We start from the raw sequence: 18,984 nt of genomic DNA on the forward strand, positions 1-18,984 counted from the left end.
TATCGCGCCTGCTAGAGCGTCTGATTCCCTCCCGCGCGCGCTATATCGGACGTTTTTTTACGTGGCCTATATAGCGCGTGTGTTGGAGATGCTCTTAAGTGCTTGAAAACAAGATTATCATACTCATCCTCTTCAAATTCTAAGCGATGCAGCATATTATCCGTTTTCCACTGGCGAAGTCAAGAATCCGGCGAGCGAACGGAATCAGGCGGGCGAAGCAGAAGCCGACACGAAGACAAACGGCAAACCAACTACTCCATAATAAAAAAAGAGGGTAGGGTTCTCTCTCGTCATATCGTATCGTAGTAGAGAAAAAAAGAAGTCGATTCCGCCGATCCCCAAATCAAAATCCTCCCACGGCCCGAGCTTCGAATCCCTAGCAGGAGGAGGGAGCTATGTTGTTGGGGAGACGGAACGTCGATCGCACCGACGGCGGCGCCGGCGCCGGCATCGACAACGGCGACACCAGCTACATCGGCGACGTCAGTGGCGTGTTCGCCCGCCTCCTCCGCATCTTCAGCCGCCGCGTTAGCGAGCCCCCACGCGTATGCAAGCCACGCATCTACGGGACGGGCCCCCTTGATGACGAGGACGTCAATCTTGGGTTCGGCGATGGCACGGATGTGTTGGAGATGTGCTCGGAGCTTCTCGCCACAATTCAGATCTACTACCAGCAGGTGAAGGTCTTCGACGCCGCCGCCGCCGGCTTCTCTTTCGGTCTCTTGGATCCCCTCTCCAACATCATCGTCAACACCTTCATCGACAATGCTGACGTCTTCGAGACAGAGGAAGATGATGACCAGGCCACTTCTCTGTGGCATGGACGACAGACTGATGGTCAGATCGAGGACCGGGACATGAACCAGCGGTCGCTCAACGGCCTCGTCGCCTTCCTGGCCGGCCTCTTCCCCCACCTCAGCGACGTGCAGGCCCTGTGGTACCTCCACAAGGCCAAGGCTGACCCTCTCGTCGCCGCCCGCATCATCATCAAGCACCGCCGGATGGACCACAGCTTCAGGTTTGGTTCCGATGCTACCGTGGCAGCCGTCCAAACGGCTCTACGCTGCGCCGCCGCTGCCGCGGACCACCCCAATCCGAAGCGCTTCCTTACAGGGTGGAGGATACTTTCACCAAGTCTGAAGAAGCTTGCCGCCGTGCTATCGCTGCCAGCCCCTGGCGTGACCACCAACTTGTTTGCGTCCATGGTGTTGCTGCTCGAGGAACCTCACGCACCAGCTTTTGACCTCGGGGGGTCCTGGGAGCTAGCCTCATCTCGCCTCGTCACTCTCAGTCCAGACCTCGGAGGGGTGGTGTTTCCTGGGCATACGACCATGAAGCGTATGCTTCTCACCACTATCCATGGATACTACCTGCAGGCACTTGCCAGGCTGCCCAGGGACCAACTCTGCTCTCAGCACTTCCTCTACAGCATGCTGCACTATGGCCACTGCTTCGGCCCACTTGACCCTGTGTCCAACATCATCCTCAATACTATCTGGTATAGCTCAGCCTGCCCGCTTCCCTCGTCCATACAAAATTCTAAGATGGACATGATCAGCACCAGTGCCTTGCTGAGGATTGCAGTCAGGTCCTTCTATGGCCTCGTCTCCTTCCTGTGCACCCGCTATGACACCCTCGCGGTTGATCGAGCTATGCATGATCTGCTCGAGGCTGGGGCTGACCTGCGAATCGCTGATCCCAACTTCCATGGTAACCACGCTGCTGCTGGACGACGCATTCCATCTGCCACTGTCCTAGAGGCCTATGCTGCTGCGGCTACTGCCGCACGCCACCCACAACCTCAAGCGCACATTGGGCTTCTCCGTCAATCTTCTCTGATTACACGGATGGGCTCCATTTATCTCAAGGGCACTGGCCCACTCTCCTGCGATGTTGTTTGCCGCCTCTCCAGTACTGCACGGCACTTGTCCTCCAGCTACTTCCAAGGTCAACTGCTGCCACTGCCAGAAACCAGGGTGTTGGATAAGTTGACATACAACAGGGTTAATCAAAAGAGAGTAAGCTTCTGGAACCAGCATGCTAGAGCTGTCACAATGGTGAAATCTGCAATGGATATGTACAACAGTCAACCTGGGGTTAGCTTCTTTAATTTGCTGCTCACTTTTTCTCAATCATCTCACCTGCAAAACAATCTAGTATTTGATTTTTTTTGGGGTGTTATGCTCAATTCTGAATTAATTTTCTTTGTCTTGTGTAGGTACCCAAATATGAACTTCATGTTATCTGCGGTGTCAATGAGTACGTACATGGCCCTGAGTACATCACTGGCAACTATCGGAAATATCATCATTCCCATATCAATTTCCTCGCCACATGCAAAGAAAGCCAATCTGCTGCTGCTCTTCCAGTTCTCTTCTTTGCCCAGTGGAGCAACCATGGCACCAAAGAGGAGTGTTTCTGCTGCCCTGTTGGGGTGCCACCTCTGAACTCGGGTATGCTCTTGTTTTGTCCATTGAGATTTCATCCTTTTCGCCAAGCAGATAATTTTCTATTCCACATTTATCTTGGGATAACTAACTGCATGACCTAAGGAGCCTCTTCCAAATAATTTTGATCTTTCCACTAAGATATCTTGTAATAACAGAACAGCTAGTCTCCTAGGCGTTTATGCTTCATTTATCTGGGTTTACTATTTCTTCGAAAAATTAATAACCGCCTGCGCTGCCCTTTCCATGTGTCATTCTGTTCCTCTTTATATGCATGTCTCAAGTAATTGTCTTCAGATTACAAACATTGTCACTGCCATTTAGTACTATATAAGAGTATGATCTGACTTCTTTTAACTGTATATGGCAGAACAAGTCCGTTGTCTTTACTGTGAATACGAAGGGAGCAGGATTGTGCATCCTGCAAACGAGAGTTTCCACGGGCGTGATATTGAGTTTGAGAAGATGTTATGCGGGGGAGACTATTCAGGAAACTACACCAACGACGGCATCATTGGACATAGCTGCCCCTTGGCCTTTTGGGTACATGGTCTGGCAGACGACTCCATTTACTATGTTGACCGTATTGATGATGATGATGATGGTAAAGATGGGGTGCCCCCAGTGGACTTCCAAAGATTGATAAGGTTATCGTAATATTATCACATAGTACTGCCACCGAGCAGTGTGTTACTTCTACCCCCAGATTTAGCTAGTATTCTAAATACTTGTATCTGAGCGAGAAGTATTTGCAAAATGCTCTGACTATTTCCCACTAATGGTCTAATGTCCTCGCTCTGGTTGGATTTGGGAAATAGGATCTGCTGCTACTTTCGGTGTATTATTGTTTCAGTTTAACGTGTGAACATACATGAAGCTGTCAAGTCACTACGCCCTTTTCATATCATTGGAAGTGCAGTCTGATCGTACGTAATATATAATGCATCTGGGGAGAAAAATCAGCACGAGTTCTTAACTGAAGCGTCCTGCACCAAAAGGTGGCAGGTTCACCAATTTGGTTAACAGTCCGTTCAAATCCCAGACTTATCTAGACGTGATATATCACTCAATTTCTTATGGCAACAGCCACGTCTCGAGGAACATAATTTAAATTACACTCTTCCTAATTAATAACTATCTGTTTTGCAGTTGGTGAACAGTCAAATTTTAAGGGTCCGATCTGTGTCTTATGTGATGAATCTCCGTGCATTGAGTTTTCTGTTTTTCTCCTTCTCATTTTGGCTGGTTTGGGCTTAGTCAAACCTTTTCGGGATTTTTTTTTGGGAATTTCATTTTGCTAGTCTGTCGTTTGTGTTTGCCTCGGGAGAGAAGGGGAGCAATCAGCAGCGCCATGGCGGAGAGGTCGGCGGCAACCCCGCAGGCAGTGCAGCTGCGGATGGAGGGAGCGGTGCTTCATGGGCCGCCATCACTGCCCGGAAAGAGAGAGGTGTCTCCACAGCCTGCTCTGGCGGCGTCGGGTAGCGCTGTGCATCGGGAGATTCACGATAGTTGAAGACATGGCCTCAGCTTTCCAGACGGTACTCTTGGTGTCTGCTTTTTCTTTCTGCATCTGTGTGCTCTGATTGCGGTTTATCTCTAGCTCCTCTGCGTTTTCATTTTCAGGCGTGTCGCAGGTGACGCCGTCGACGCTAGGTCTGCGTAGTCAGTGATAATTTTGTGCGGTGTGGATAGTTCGAAATTTTTATGAGGTAGCGCTGCTGCTGTAGTTGCGGAGCTGATGCTGACAGCTTGAATACGTTAGGTTTTAGTTCTGTGGTTTCAGCATGATTTTTTTTCCTGATGTATGATTCTGTTACTTAGTTGATTGTGGGTTAGTTTTGCACTTGAGAATTCTGTAGGCTGTCAGCATAGTTTGTGTTCTCACTGCTAAGTGACACTAGTAGTACCCCTAAACCCTCAAATCTGTAAAAATAACCGTTTTTTTTTACAGTTTTCGGCGAGAAAAAAGCGTAGACTACAACCCCTAAACCCCTAAAAAAAATTAGAGGTCCAACCCCTACTCCCCATTCCAGCATGTAGAAGAGAGGGTTGGGGAGGCCAAACTGCCCCAACCCGCACTCCTCTTCCAACTCGCGCGGGACGGAATTTTCACCGGCCCAACCTCCAGCGTCCGCGCGCCCGCCCGCCATTCCGGCCGCCCCCGCCTCCCCTCGACGCGCGCCGGCCGCCGCGAGCTCCCCCGCCCGCGGATCCGCGCCTCCTCGCCGCCCGCCGCCCCGCGTCATCCCCTCGCCGCCCGCGGATCCGCGTCGCCCCGCCGCGAGCCGGCCGCCGCCCCGCCCGCTGCCGCCGCCCGCCCGCCGTCGCCCGCCCGCACGCCCGCCTGCCGCCCGCCGTCGCCTCCCCGCCGCCCGCCTCCCCATCGCCCGCCCGCCCGGCCGCGCCCGCCTCCCCGCCGCCCGAGCCGCCGCGCCCGCCCGAGCCCGCTCGGTATGCCCCCTGTTGTTTAATTTTTGCTAATTTTAGCTTCATTGTTGGAAACTCATATATTAGTTTTTGTTGTATTATGTAGATGGACACCGACGATACGGCGTCGTTGTCCGATGATTCCGGTTGGTCATCGTCGGATGATTCAGATATTGAGGAGTTGCTTCAAGACGACGATGTCGAGATGGTGAGTCTCCTCATCGACGTGCAAGAGTTTGAAGACCGCAAGAAGCTGATGGATCAGAGGAGAGGGTCGAAGATGGGGCGAGTCACCATCTACAGGGACCGCGCTTTCGGCCACGAGCAATTGATGCACGACTACTTCGCGGAGGTACCGACATACCCACCACGCCTCTTCCGGAGAAGGTACCGAATGCGACGTAGTTTGTTCGTGAAGATTGTCAATGATTGTGCGGTCGCCTCAGATTACTTCTAGCGTCGTAGATTCGCCGCCGGTATCATGGGGTTTAGTGGGTACTGATACGTCTCAAATGTATCTATAATTTCTTATGTTCCATGCTACTTTTATGATGATACTCACATGTTTTATACACACTTTATATTATTTATATGCTTTTCCGGCACTAACCTATTGACGAGATGCCGAAGAGCTAGTTGTTGTTTTCTGCTGTTTTTGGTTTCAGAAATCCTACAAAGAAAATATTCTCGGAATTGGACGAAATCAACGCCCAGGGTCTTATTTTTTCACGGAGCTTCCAGAAGACCGAAAAGCATACGAAGTAGGGCCACGAGGGCCCGTAACCATAGGGCGGCGCGGCCTGCATGGGGCCCGCGCCGGCCTATGGTGTGGGGCCCCTGCGCCACCTCCAACCCTGCCCTTCCGCCTACTTATAGCCTTCGTCGCGAAAACCCCTGTACCGAGAGCCACGATACGGAAATACTTCCAGAGACGCAGCCGCCGCCAATCCCATCTCGGGGATTCAGAGATCGCCTCCGGCACCCTGCCGGAGAGGGGAATCATCTCCCGGAGGACTCTTCATCACCATGATCGCTTCCGGATTGATGTGTGAGTAGTTCACCCTTGGACTATGGGTCCATAGCAGTAGCTAGATGGCTGTCTTCTCCTCATTGTGCTATCATGTTAGATCTTGTGAGCTGCCTATCATGATCAAGATCATCTATTTGTAATGCTACATGTTGTGTTTGTTGGGAAATCCGATGAATATGGAATACTATGTCAAGTTGATTATCAATCTATCATATATGTGTTGTTTATGTTCTTGCATGCTCTCCGTTGCTAGTAGAGGCTCTGGCCAAGTTGATACTTATAACTCCAAGAGGGAGTATTTATGCTCGATAGTGGGTTCATGCCTCCATTGAATCTGGGACAGTGACAGAAAGTTCTAAGGTTGTGGATGTGTTGTTGCCACTAGGGATAAAACATCAATGTTTTGTCTAAGGATATTTGTGTTGATTACATTACACACCATACTTAATGCAATCGTCTGTTGTTTGCAACTTAATACTGGAAGGGGTGCGGATGCTAACCTGAAGGTGGACTTTTTAGGCATAGATGCATGCTGGATAGCGGTCTATGTACTTTGTCATAATGCCCTGATTAAATCTCATAGTAGTCATCGTGATATGTATGTGCATTGTTATGCCCTCTCTATTTTTCAATTGCCCAACTGTAATTTGTTCACCCAACATGCTATTTCTTATCGGAGAGACACCACTAGTGAATTGTGGACCCCGGTCCATTCTTTTACATCTGAAATACAATCTACTGCAAACTCTGTTCTCTGTTGTTCTTCGCAAACAAACATCATTTTCCACACCATACGTTTAATCCTTTGTTTACAGCAAGCCGGTGAGATTGACAACCTCACTGTTAAGTTGGGGCAAAGTTGTTGGAGATATGCCCAAGAGGAAATAATAAAAGTGGTTATTATATATCTTTATGTTTATGATAAATGTTTATATACCATGCTATAATTGTATTAATCGAAACATTGATACATGTGTGATATGTAAACAACAATGAGTCCCTAGTAAGCCTCTTAACTAGCTTGTTGATTAATAGATGATTAGTTTCATAATCATGAACATTGGATGTTATTAATAACAAGGTTATATCATTATATGAATGATGTAATGGACACACCCAATTAAGCGTAGCATAAGATCATGTCATTAAGTTATTTGCTATAAGCTTCCGATACATAGTTACCTAGTCCTTTCAACCATGAGATAATGTAAATCACTTACACCGGAAAGGTACTTTGATTACATCAAACGCCACTGCGTAAATGGGTGGTTATAAAGGTGGGATTAAGTATCCGGAAAGTATGAGTTGAGGCATATGGATCAACAGTGGGATTTGTCCATCCCGATGACGGATAGATATACTCCGGGCCCTCTCGGTGGAATGTCGTCTAAATGTCTTGCAAGCATATGAATAAGTTCATAAGAGACCACATACCACGGTACGAGTAAAGAGTACTTGTCGAGAGACGAGGTTGAACAAGGTATAGAGTGATACCGATGATCAAACCTCGGACAAGTAAAATATCGCGTGACAAAGGGAATTGGTATCATATGTGAATGGTTCATTCGATCACTAAGTCATCGTTGAATGTGTGGGAGCCATTATGGATCTCCAGATCCCGCTATTGGTTATTGGTCGGAGAGAGTTCTCACCCATGTCCACATAGTTCACGAACCGTAGGGTGACACACTTAAGGTTTGATGTTGTAATAGTAGAACTTGAATATGGAATGGAGTTCGAAGTATTGTTCGAAGTCTCGGATGGGATCCCGGACATCACGAGGAGTTCCAGAATGGTCCGGAGAATAAGATTCATATATAGGAAGTCATATTCCAAGTTTGGAAATGATCCGGTGCATTTATGGAAGGTTCTAGAAGGTTCTAAAAAAGTCCGGAAGAAATCACTTTGGAAGGCGGAGTCCCGAAGGGACTCCACCACCCATGGCCGGCCAACCCTAGAAGGGGAGTCCAAGGTGGACTCCACCTAAGGGGGCCGGCCACCCCCCCTCATGGAAGGGTGGGAATCCCACTTGGGTGGGAGTCCCACCTTGGGTAGGTTTCCCTACAACATGGAAGGTTTTGGGTTGGGGTCTTATTCGAAGACTTGTAGTCCAACACTTGGGGGTTCCACCTATATAATGAGGGGCCAAGGGGAGGGGGCCGGCCACCACAAGCCACCAAGCTGGCCGCACCCCATAGAGGCCGGCCACCCCCTCTCCCCAAACCCTAGCCGCCCCACTTCTCCTTCTCTCCCGCAATGCTTAGCGAAGCTCCGCCGGAGTTCTCCATCGCCACCGCCACCACGCCGTTGTGCTGCCGGATTCAAGGAGGAGCTACTACTTCCGCTGCCCGCTGGAACGGGGAGGTGGACGTCGTCTTCATCAACACCGAACGTGTGACCGAGTACGGAGGTGCTGCCCGATTGTAGCACCGTCAAGATCTTCTACGCGCTTTTGAAAGCGGCAAGTGATCGTCTACCGCAGCAACAAGAGCCTCATCTTGTAGACTTTGGAAATCTTCAAGGGTGAGTCTCGATCATCTCCTCGTTGCTCCCATCTTCTAGATTGCATCTTGGCTTGGTTTGCGTTCTCACGGTAGGAATTTTTTTGTTTTATATGCAACGTATCCCTACAGTGGTATCAGAGCCGTGTCTATGCATAGATGGTTGCACGAGTAGAACACAATGGTTTTGTGGGCGTTGATGCTTATGTTGTCTTTAGTTTGAGTACTTTGCATCTTTGTGGCATAGTGGGATGAAGCGGCTCGAGCTAACTTTACATGACCGCGTTCATGAGATTTGCTCCACGCTCGACATGCAACTTGTATTGCATAAGTGGCTTTGCGGGTGTCTGTCTCTCCTACTATAGTGAAGATTCAATTTACTCTTCTATTGACAACACTAGTATCACCGTTGTGGTTCATGTTCGTAGGTAGATTAGATCTTACTCGAAAACCCTAAACCACGTAAAATATGCAAACCAAATTAGAGACGTCTAACTTGTTTTTGCAGGGTTTGGTGATGTGATATGGCCATAATGTGATGATGAATATGTATGAGATGATCATTATTGTATTGTGGCAACCGACGAGAGCCTTATGGTTGTCTTTAAATTTCATGTTGAGTAGTATTTCAAAGTAGTTGTAATAGTTGCTACATGGGAGAACAATCATGAAGACGGCGCCATTGACCTTGACGCTACGCCAACGATGATGGAGATCATGTCCGTGCTTTGGAGATGAAGATCAAAGGCGCAAAGACAAAAGGGTCATATCATATCACATATGAACTGCATGTGATGTTAATCCTTTTATGCATCTTATTTTGCTTAGATCACGACGGTAGCATTATAAGATGATCCCTCTCACTAAAATATCAAGATAATAAAGTGTTCATCCTTAGTAGCACCGTTGCCAAGACTTGTCGTTTCGAAGCATCTCGTGATGATCGGGTGTGATAGAATCAACAAGTGCATACAACGGGTGCAAGCCGCTTTGCACATGCGGATACTAAGGTGGCCTTGACGAGCCTAGCATGTACAGACATGGTCTCGGAACACGTGATACCGAAAGGTAGAGCATGAATCATATGATTGATATGATGAACACTTTGAGTGTTCGCCATTGAAATTACATCTTGTCTCGTGATGATCGGACTTGATGTGTAGTGGATTTGGTTCGTGTGATCACTAAGACAATGCGAGGGATATTGTTTTGAGTGGGAGTTCACCTAGATTTTTTAATTTTGTTGAATTAAAATTTGAACTCAATTTGTCATAAACATTAGTCTAAACTATTGCAAATATATGTTGTAGATATGGCGTCCCCAATCAATTTTAACCAGTTCCTAGAGAAAGAAAATCTTAAGAGCAACGGTAGCAACTTCACCGATCGGTTCCAGTCATGTGAGGATCTTCCTCGCTGGCGGAAATCTGCAATATGTGCTTGATGCACCGCTAGGTGACCCTCCTGCAGAAACTGAAACCGATGAAGTAAAGAATGTTTACGAGACTCAGAAAACTCGGTACTCTCAAGTTCAGTGTGCCATCCTGTGCAGTCTGGAACTTCAAAAACGTTTTGAGCACCACGATCCTCATGAGTTGGTCAATGAGCTGAAAGCTATCTTTGAAACTCATGCGGCCGTGGAATGCTATGAACCATCGAAACACTTCTTCAGCTGCATGATGGAAGAAGGCAGCTCCGTTAGTGAGCACATGCTCGCCATGACCGGGCATGCGAAGAAACTCAGTGATCTGGGAATAGTGATTCCTAACAGACTGGGGATTAATCGTGTCCTTCAATCACCGCCACCTAGTTACAAGAACTTTGTGATGAACTACAATATGCAGAACATGAACAAAGAGTTACCTGAACTCTTCGCCATGCTGAAATCTGCTGAGATTGAGATCAAGAAAGAGCACCAAGTGTTGATGGTCAACAAGACCACCAGTTTCAAGGAACAGGGCAAGTCTAAGGCAAAATTCAAGAAGAGTGGCAAGAAAGCTGCCACGCCTCCTGTGAAACCTAAGACTGGATGCTGAGTGCTATTACTGCAAGGAGAAGGGACACTGGAAGCGTAATTGCTCCAAGTATTTGGCGGATCTGAAGAGCGGCCTTGTCAAGAAGAAGAAAGAAGGTATATCTGATATACATGTTATAGATGTTTATCTTACTTGTTCTCGTACTAGTACCTGGGTATTTGATACTCGGTTCGGTTGCTCATATTTGTAACTCAAAACAGGAACTAAAGAATAAACGAAGACTACCGAAGGATGAAGTGACGATGCGCGTTGGAAATGGATCCAAAGTCGATGTGATCGCTTGTCGGCACACTTCCTCTACATCTACCTTCGGGATTAGTTTTAAGCCTCAATAATTGTTATTTTGTACCCGCGTTGAGCATGAACATTATATCTGGATCTTGTTTAATGCAAGATGGTTATTCATTCAAGTCTGAGAATAATGGTTGTTCTATTTTTATGAATAATTTCTTTTATGGTCGAGCACCTGAAAAGAATGGCTTATTTCTGTTAGATCTCGATAGTAGTGATATACATATACATAACATTGATGCTAAGCGAATTAAATTGAATGATAATTCTACTTATATGTGGCAATCGTCGTCTTGGTCATATTGGAGTGAAACGCATGAAGAAACTCCATACCGATGGATTACTTGAATCACTTGACTTTGAGTCACTTGATAGATGCGAAGCATGTCTAATGGGAAAAATGACTAAGACTCCATTCTCTGGTATTATGGAGCAAGCTACTGACTTATTGGAAATCATACATACCGATGTGTCCGGACCAATGAGTGTAGCATCGCGCGGTGGTTATCGTTATGTTCTAACCTTCACGGATGATCCGAGTAGATATGGGTATATCTATTTCATGAAACATAAATCCGAAACTTTCGAGAAGTTTAAGGAATTCCAAAGTGAAGTAGAAAATCAACGTAACAAGAAGATTAAATTTCTACGATCCGATCGCGGAGGTGAATATCTGAGTTATGAGTTTGGCATGCATTTAAAGAAATGCGGAATACTTTCACAATTGACACCGCCGGGAACACCTCAACGAAACGGTGTGTCCGAACGCCGTAATCGAACTCTCTTAGATATGGTTCGTTCTATGATGTCTCTTACTGATTTACCTTTATCATTTTGGAGTTATGCATTAGAGACAGCCGCATTCACTTTAAATAGAGCACCATCAAAATCCGTTGAAACGACACCGTATGAATTATGGTTTAATAAGAAACCTAAGTTGTCGTTCCTTAAAGTTTGGGGTTGCGAAGCCTATGTAAAAAAGATACAACCGGACAAGCTAGAACCCAAAGCGGAGAAATGCGTCTTCATAGGATACCCTAAGGAAACTATAGGGTACACTTTCTATCACAGATCCGAAGGCAAAATCTTTATTGCTAAGAAAGGAACTTTTCTTGAGAAAGAATTTCTCACTAAAGAAGTGACTGGAAGAAAAGTAGAACTCGATGAGATTGATGAATCTTCACTTGTTGATCGAGTAGCGCGAGTACGGAAGTTGTTCCTATGCCGCCTACACCGGCAACAGAGGAAGCTAATGATAATGACCATGAAACTTCGAATGAGATAGCTACTTAACCTCGCAGATCGACAAGGGAACGTGCCACTCCTGATTGGTATGATCCTTGTCTAAATGTCATGATTGTGGACAACAATGATGAAGACCCTGCAACGTATGAAGAAGCGATGATGAGCCCGGATTCCAACAAATGGCAAGAAGCCATGAAATCCGAAATGGGATCCATGTATGATAACAAAGTATGGACTTTAGTAGACTTACCCGATAGCCGCAAGGTCTGTCGAGAATAAATGGATCTTCAAAAGAAAAACAAATGCTGATGGTAATATTATCGTCTATAAAGCTCGACTTGTCGCAAAGGGTTTCCGACAAATTCAAGGAGTTGACTACGATGAGACTTTCTCACCTGTAGCGAAGCTAAAATCTGTGAGGATTTTGTTAGCAATAGCTGCATTTTTCGATTATGAGATTTGGCAGATGGATGTCAAAGCGGCGTTCCTTAATGGAGACATTGAGGAAGAGTTGTATATGGTACAACCCAAAGGTTTTGTCGATCCTAAAAATGCTGACAAAGTATGCAAACTTCAGCGTTTAATTTAGACTGAAGCAAGCATCGAGAAGTTGGAACCGACGTTTTGATAAGGTGATCAAAGACTTCGGGTTTATACAGTGTCATGGAGACGCCTGTATTTACAAGAAAGTGAGTGGGAGCTCTGTAGCGTTCCTGATATTATATGTAGATGACATATTATTGATTGGGAATGATATAGAACTATTAAGCAGTGTAAAAGGTTATTTGAATAATAGTTTTTCAATGAAAGACCTTGGTGAAGCATCGTATATATTAGGCATCAAGATTTATAGAGATAGATCAAGACGCCTAATAGGGCTATCATAGAGTACATACCTGGACAAGATTCTAAAGAAGTTTAGAATGGACAAAAGTAAGAAAGGATTCTTACCTATGTTACCAGGCAAGGTCTTGAGTAAGACTCAAGGTCCGGCTACGGCAGAAGAAAGAGAAAGGATGAGTCAGATCCCCTATGCCTCGGAAGTAGGCTCTATCATGTATGCCATGCTATGTACTAGACCGGATATAGCACATTCTGTTAGTTTAACTAGCAGATATCAAAGTGATCCAGGAATGGAACACTGGACAGCGGTCAAGAATATCCTGAAGTACTTGAAAAGAACTAAGGATATGTTTCTTTGTTATGGAGGTGACCAAGAGCTCGTTGTAACAAGTTACACCGATGCAAGTTGGAACACTGATCCTGATGACTCTAGGTCACAGTCTGGGTACATGTTTATATTGAATGGTGCTGCAGTAAGCTGGGCAAGCTCGAAGCAGTGCACGATGGCGAAGTCTTCAACAGAATCGGAGTGCATTGGACCCACTAGTCATCTACTGTGACAACATGGGTGCCATCGCCAATGCACAAGAACCAAGGTCACACAAGAGGCTGAAGCATATCAAGCTGCGTTATCATTCGATTCGCGAGTACATCGAAGATGGAGAAGTAAACATTTTCAAAGTACATACTGATCTGAATGTAGCAGATCCGTTGACTAAAGCTCTCCCTAGGGCAAAGCATAACCAACACCAGAATGCCATGGGTGTTAGGTACCTTACAATGTAATCTAGATTATTGACTCTAGTGCAAGTGGGAGACTGTTGGAGATATGCCCAAGAGGAAATAATAAAAGTGGTTATTATATATCTTTATGTTTATGATAAATGTTTATATACCATGCTATAATTGTATTAACCGAAACATTGATACATGTGTGATATGTAAACAACAATGAGTCCCTAGTAAGCCTCTTAACTAGATTGTTGATTAATAGATGATTAGTTTCATAATCATGAACACTGGATGTTATTAATAACAAGGTTATATCATTATATGAATGATGTAATGGACACACCCAATTAAGCGTAGCATAAGATCACGTCATTAAGTTATTTGCTATAAGCTTTCGATACATAGTTACCTAGTCCTTTCGACCATGAGATCATGTAAATCACTTATACCGGAAAGGTACTTTGATTACATCAAACGCCACTGCGTAAATGGGTGGTTATAAAGGTGGGATTAAGTATCCGAAAAGTATGAGTTGAGGCATATGGATCAACAATGGGATTTGTCCATCCCGATGACGGATAGATATAATCTGGGCCCTCTCGGTGGAATGTCGTCTAAATGTCTTGCAAGCATATGAATAAGTTCATAAGAGACCACATACCACGGTACGAGTAAAGAGTACTTGTCAGGAGACGAGGTTGAACAAGGTATAGAGTGATACCGATGATCAAACCTCGGACAAGTAAAATATCGCGTGACAAAGGGAATTGGTATCATATGTGAATGGTTCATTCAATCACTAAGTCATCGTTGAATGTGTGGGAGCCATTATGGATCTCCAGATCCCGCTATTGGTTATTGGTCGGAGAGAGTTCTCACCCATGTCCACATAGTTCACGAACCGTAGGGTGACACACTTAAGGTTTGATGTTGTAATAGTAGAACTTGAATATGGAATGGAGTTCGAAGTATTGTTCGAAGTCTCGGATGGGATCCCGGACATCACGAGGAGTTCCGGAATGGTCCGGAGAATAAGATTCATATATAGGAAGTCATATTCCAAGTTTGGAAATGATCCGGTGCATTTATGGAAGGTTCTAGAAGGTTCTAGAAAAGTCCGGAAGATATCACTTTGGAAGGCGGAGTCCCGAAGGGACTCCACCACCCATGGCCGGCCAACCCTAGAAGGGGAGTCTGATACGCGTACAGCACGCGTCCGTTGGGAACCCCAAGTGGAAGGTGTGATGCGTACAGCAGCAAGTTTCCCTCAGTAAGAAACCAAGGTTTATCGAACCAGTAGGAGTCAAGAAGCACGTTGAAGGTTGATGGCGGCGAGATGTAGTGCGGCGCAACACCAGGGATTCCGGCGCCAACGTGGAACCTGCTCAACACAACCAAAGTACTTTGCCCCAACGAAACAGTGAGGTTGTCAATCTCACCGGCTTGCTGTAACAAAGGATTAGATGTATAGTGTGGATGATGATTGTTTGTAGAGAACAGTAAAGAACAATAGCATCAGATTTGTATTCGATGTAAAAGAATGGACCGGGGTCCACAGTTCACTAGAGGTGTCTCTCCCATAAGATAAATAGCATGTTGGGTGAACAAATTACAGTCGGGCAATTGACAAATAAAGAGAGCATAACAATGCACATACATGATATGATGAATATTGTGAGATTTAATTGGGCATTACGACAAAGTTCATAGACCGCTATCCAGCATGCATCTATTCCTAAAAAGTCCACCTTCAGGTTATCATACGAACCCCTTCCAGTATTAAGTTGCAAAACAACAGACAATTGCAATAAGTATGGTGCGTAATGTAATCAATAACTACATCCTCGGACATAGCATCAATGGTTTATCCCTAGTGGCAACAGCACATCCACAACCTTAGAACTTTTTGTCCCAGATTTAATGGAGGCATGAACCCACTATCGAGCATAAATACTCCCTCTTGGAGTTAAGAGTAAAAACTTGGCCGAGCCTCTACTAATAACGGAGAGCATGCAAGATCATAAACAACACATAGGTAATAGATTAATAATCAACATAACATAGTATTCTCTATCCATCGGATCCCAACAAACACAACATATATCATTACAGATAGATGATCTTGATCATGTTAGGCAGCTCACAAGATCCGACAATGAAGCACATAAGGAGAAGACGACCATCTAGCTACTGTTATGGACCCATAGTCCAGGGGTGAACTACTCACTCATCACTCCGGAGGCGACCATGGCGGTGAAGAGTCCTCCCGGGAGATGATTCCCCTCCCCGGCAGGGTGCCGGAGGTGATCTCCGAGAATCCCCGAGATGGGATTGGCGGCGGCGGCGTCTCGGTAAGGTTTTCCGTATCGTGGCTCTCGGCATCGGGGGTTTCGCGACGAAGGCTTTAAGTAGGCGGAAGGGCAACGCGGGGGCCACACGAGGGCCCCACACGCCGGGGCCGCGCGGCCAAGGTCCAGGCCGCGCCGCCCGTTGTGTCGGCGCCTCGTGGCCCCACTTCCTTTCCCCTCGGTCTTCCGGAAGCTTCGTGCAAAAATAGGACCCCGGGCGTTGATTTCGTCCAATTCCGAGAATATTTCCTTACTAGGATTTCTGAAACCAAAAACAGCAGAAAACAAGCAATCGGCTCTTCGGCATCTCGTTAATAGGTTAGTGCCGGAAAATGCATAAATACGACATATAATGTGTATAAAACATGTAGATATCATCAATAACATGGCATGGAACATAAGAAATTATCGATACGTCGGAGACGTATCAGAGTCCAAGGTGGACTCCACCTAAGGGAGCCGGCCACCCCCCCTCATGGAAGGGTGGGAATCCCACTTGGGTGGGTCCCACCTTGGGTAGGTTTCCCTACAACATGGAAGGTTTTGGGTTGGGGTCTTATTCGAAGACTTGTAGTCCAACACTTGGGGGTTCCACCTATATAATGAGGGGCCCGGGGAGGGGGCCGGCCACCACAAGCCACCAAGCTGGCCGCACCCCATAGAGGCCGGCCACCCCCTCTCCCCAAACCCTAGCCGCCCCACTCCTCCTCCTCTCCCGCAACGCTTAGCGAAGCTCCGCCGGAGTTCTCCATCGCCACCGCCACCACGCCGTCGTGCTGCCGGATTCAAGGAGGAGCTACTACTTCCGCCGCCCGCTGGAACGGGGAGGTGGACGTCGTCTTCATCAACACCGAACGTGTGACCGAGTACGGAGGTGCTGCCCGATTGTAGCACCGTCAAGATCTTCTATGCGCTTTTGAAAGCGGCAAGTGATCGTCTACCGCAGCAACAAGAGCCTCATCTTGTAGGCTTTGGAAATCTTCAAGGGTGAGTCTCGATCATCTCCTCGTTGCTCCCATCTTCTAGATTGCATCTTGGCTTGGTTTGCGTTCTCGCGGTAGGAAATTTTTTGTTTTCTATGCAACGTATCCCTACAAAAGTATTGTGATTGTGTTGTGCAGGTTCCACGTTGGCGCCGGAATCCCTGGTGTTGCGCCGCACAACACTCCGTCACCAACAACCTTCACGTGGCCCTTGACTCCTACTGGTTCGATAACCTTGGTTTCTTACTGAGGGAAAACTTGCTGCTGTACGCATCACACCTTCCTCTTGGGGTTCCCAACAGACGTGTGTCAACTACACGCCAGCAGGTACCAAAAGATATCGGCGGCAATGCGGGTGCTCGCCTATGGCATACCCGCGGACTACACTGACGAGTATCTTCGCATTGGACAAGATACAACCACGGAGTCCGTCCGTAGGTTTGCAAAATTGGTCATCCGGTTGTATGGTGATGTGTATCTTCGAGCACCCAACGAAGAAGATACAAAGAGAGTGATGGAGATGAATGAAAAAAGGGGATGGCCGGGGATGCTTGGTAGTCTTGATTGCATGCATTGGACATGGAAAATATGTCCAAAGGCATGGCAAGGCATGTATTGCGGTAAAATCCGTGATGCAACCATTGTGCTTGAGACCGTGGCATCGGAGGACACATGGATTTGGCATGCATTTTTTGGTTTGCCGGGCACACTCAATGATATCAATGTGCTCAATAGGTCTCCTTTGTTTGCAAGATTAGTTTCCGGGGATGCTCCTACTTGCAACTACAAGGTCATGAACAATGAGTACTCAATGGGATACTATCTCACCGATGGCATTTATCCCGAGTGGGCAACTCTTGTGAAGTCCATCAAAGAGAAAAATGGGGTGCTATTAACCAAAAAAGAGGCTCTTTTCACCAAGGCACAAGAGATAGCCCGCAAGGATATTGAGAGAGCTTTCGGTGTTTTGCAAGCAAGGTTTGCCATAGTTCGGGGTCCAGCTCGTTTTTGGGACAAAAAAACCTTGGAGAACATCATGAAATGTTGTGTGATTCTACACAACATGATCCTCGAGGATGAGAGAGGGTTAAACCTGCCTTGTTTCTATGAAAATGTTGGTACCCGTGCGCAACCGGAAAGAAACAGTTCTCACGTACAAGCATTTCTTGAAGCACATCGTCAGATTGAGAATGAAAGACTCATGCCCAGCTCCGGGATGATCTAGTAGAGCACCACTGGCAGTTGGATGGCCGGCGGCAAGGCCAATGATCTACCATTGTTTTACTTTTTCTATGTCCTATTTGATTCGAAATATTATTATCATTTGCAAAAACATTGTTGTAATAACTTGAATGATTTTATTATGTGTTTGAAACTACTATTCGGAGTTGTAATAATAATTAGAATGATTATTGTTTCTTTCAAACTGTTGTTCAGATGATGAAATTTGTGATATGTCACATGACAGTTTCAACTGTTGGGGTTGGGGCAAATACTAGAACCCTCAAACCCAACCCTTATAACGGAATATTCCGTTATAAGGTTGGGTTTGAGGGTTTTAGCCTTTGCCTCAGTTTTTCAACCCTCAAACGTGCCAAAAAAATGCTCATTCTCAACCCTTAAAACGGTTTGAGGGTTTGAGGGTTTAGGGGTACTACTAGTGATGCTCTAATAGATGGCTGCTGCATGCACTTGGGCGAGAAAAGTAGCTGGGCTAGAAAAAAAAGTAGCTAGCTTCAGAATGGATAGAGAATTCCAATCCAATAATTTTGTTTCTGGCCATTGAAATTGGTCTAAATTGAGCATGGCTCCCTATTCTTCTCGTGCATGTACTGCTACCAGTGACAAATGGTTTTGCACCTCCAGCACAAGTTGAAGGAGCGCAATGCAGTACTACTAGTTGTTGACAGCAAAACGGAGTGCTCAACAAATGTGGGTTGCAAATGAGCTTACAATTCTGTAATCAATCAAGATTTCTAGCCGATGGACTGGAGCCACCAGGACAATATGCAACTGGTTATCAACTGGAAATGGAGAGAAAACTCTGCAACCCAAGTTGATTCAACTAATGATTATTCCCCAAACACCGTCGGATCGAGTC

At 46.2% G+C, this 18,984-nt stretch overlaps 1 protein-coding gene across 1 annotated transcript; it reads left to right on the forward strand.

Annotated features, from left to right (window-relative positions):
- Positions 1-266: 266 nt before the first annotated feature.
- On the forward strand, positions 267-3,349 carry LOC124693339. Its single transcript, XM_047226812.1, has 3 exons — positions 267-2,096; positions 2,219-2,453; positions 2,818-3,349. Exons 1-3 carry the CDS (start codon positions 396-398, stop codon positions 3,102-3,104), a joined length of 2,223 nt encoding a protein of 740 aa, XP_047082768.1. The 5' UTR covers positions 267-395; the 3' UTR covers positions 3,105-3,349.
- The last annotated feature ends 15,635 nt before the right edge of the window (positions 3,350-18,984 follow it).

This window comes from Lolium rigidum, chromosome 2 (genome assembly GCF_022539505.1).
Source record: "Lolium rigidum isolate FL_2022 chromosome 2, APGP_CSIRO_Lrig_0.1, whole genome shotgun sequence".
NCBI lineage: Eukaryota > Viridiplantae > Streptophyta > Magnoliopsida > Poales > Poaceae > Lolium > Lolium rigidum.

Bases quoted from the DNA above. Each gene is read 5' to 3' on its own strand.
- LOC124693339 (XM_047226812.1), top strand. From the start codon at position 396: ATGTTGTTGGGGAGACGGAACGTCGATCGCACCGACGGCGGCGCCGGC. The intron at 2,097-2,218 runs GTTAGCTTCTTT...TGTCTTGTGTAG, and splicing joins TGTACAACAGTCAACCTGGG to GTACCCAAATATGAACTTCA. The intron at 2,454-2,817 runs GTATGCTCTTGT...TGTATATGGCAG, and splicing joins GGTGCCACCTCTGAACTCGG to AACAAGTCCGTTGTCTTTAC.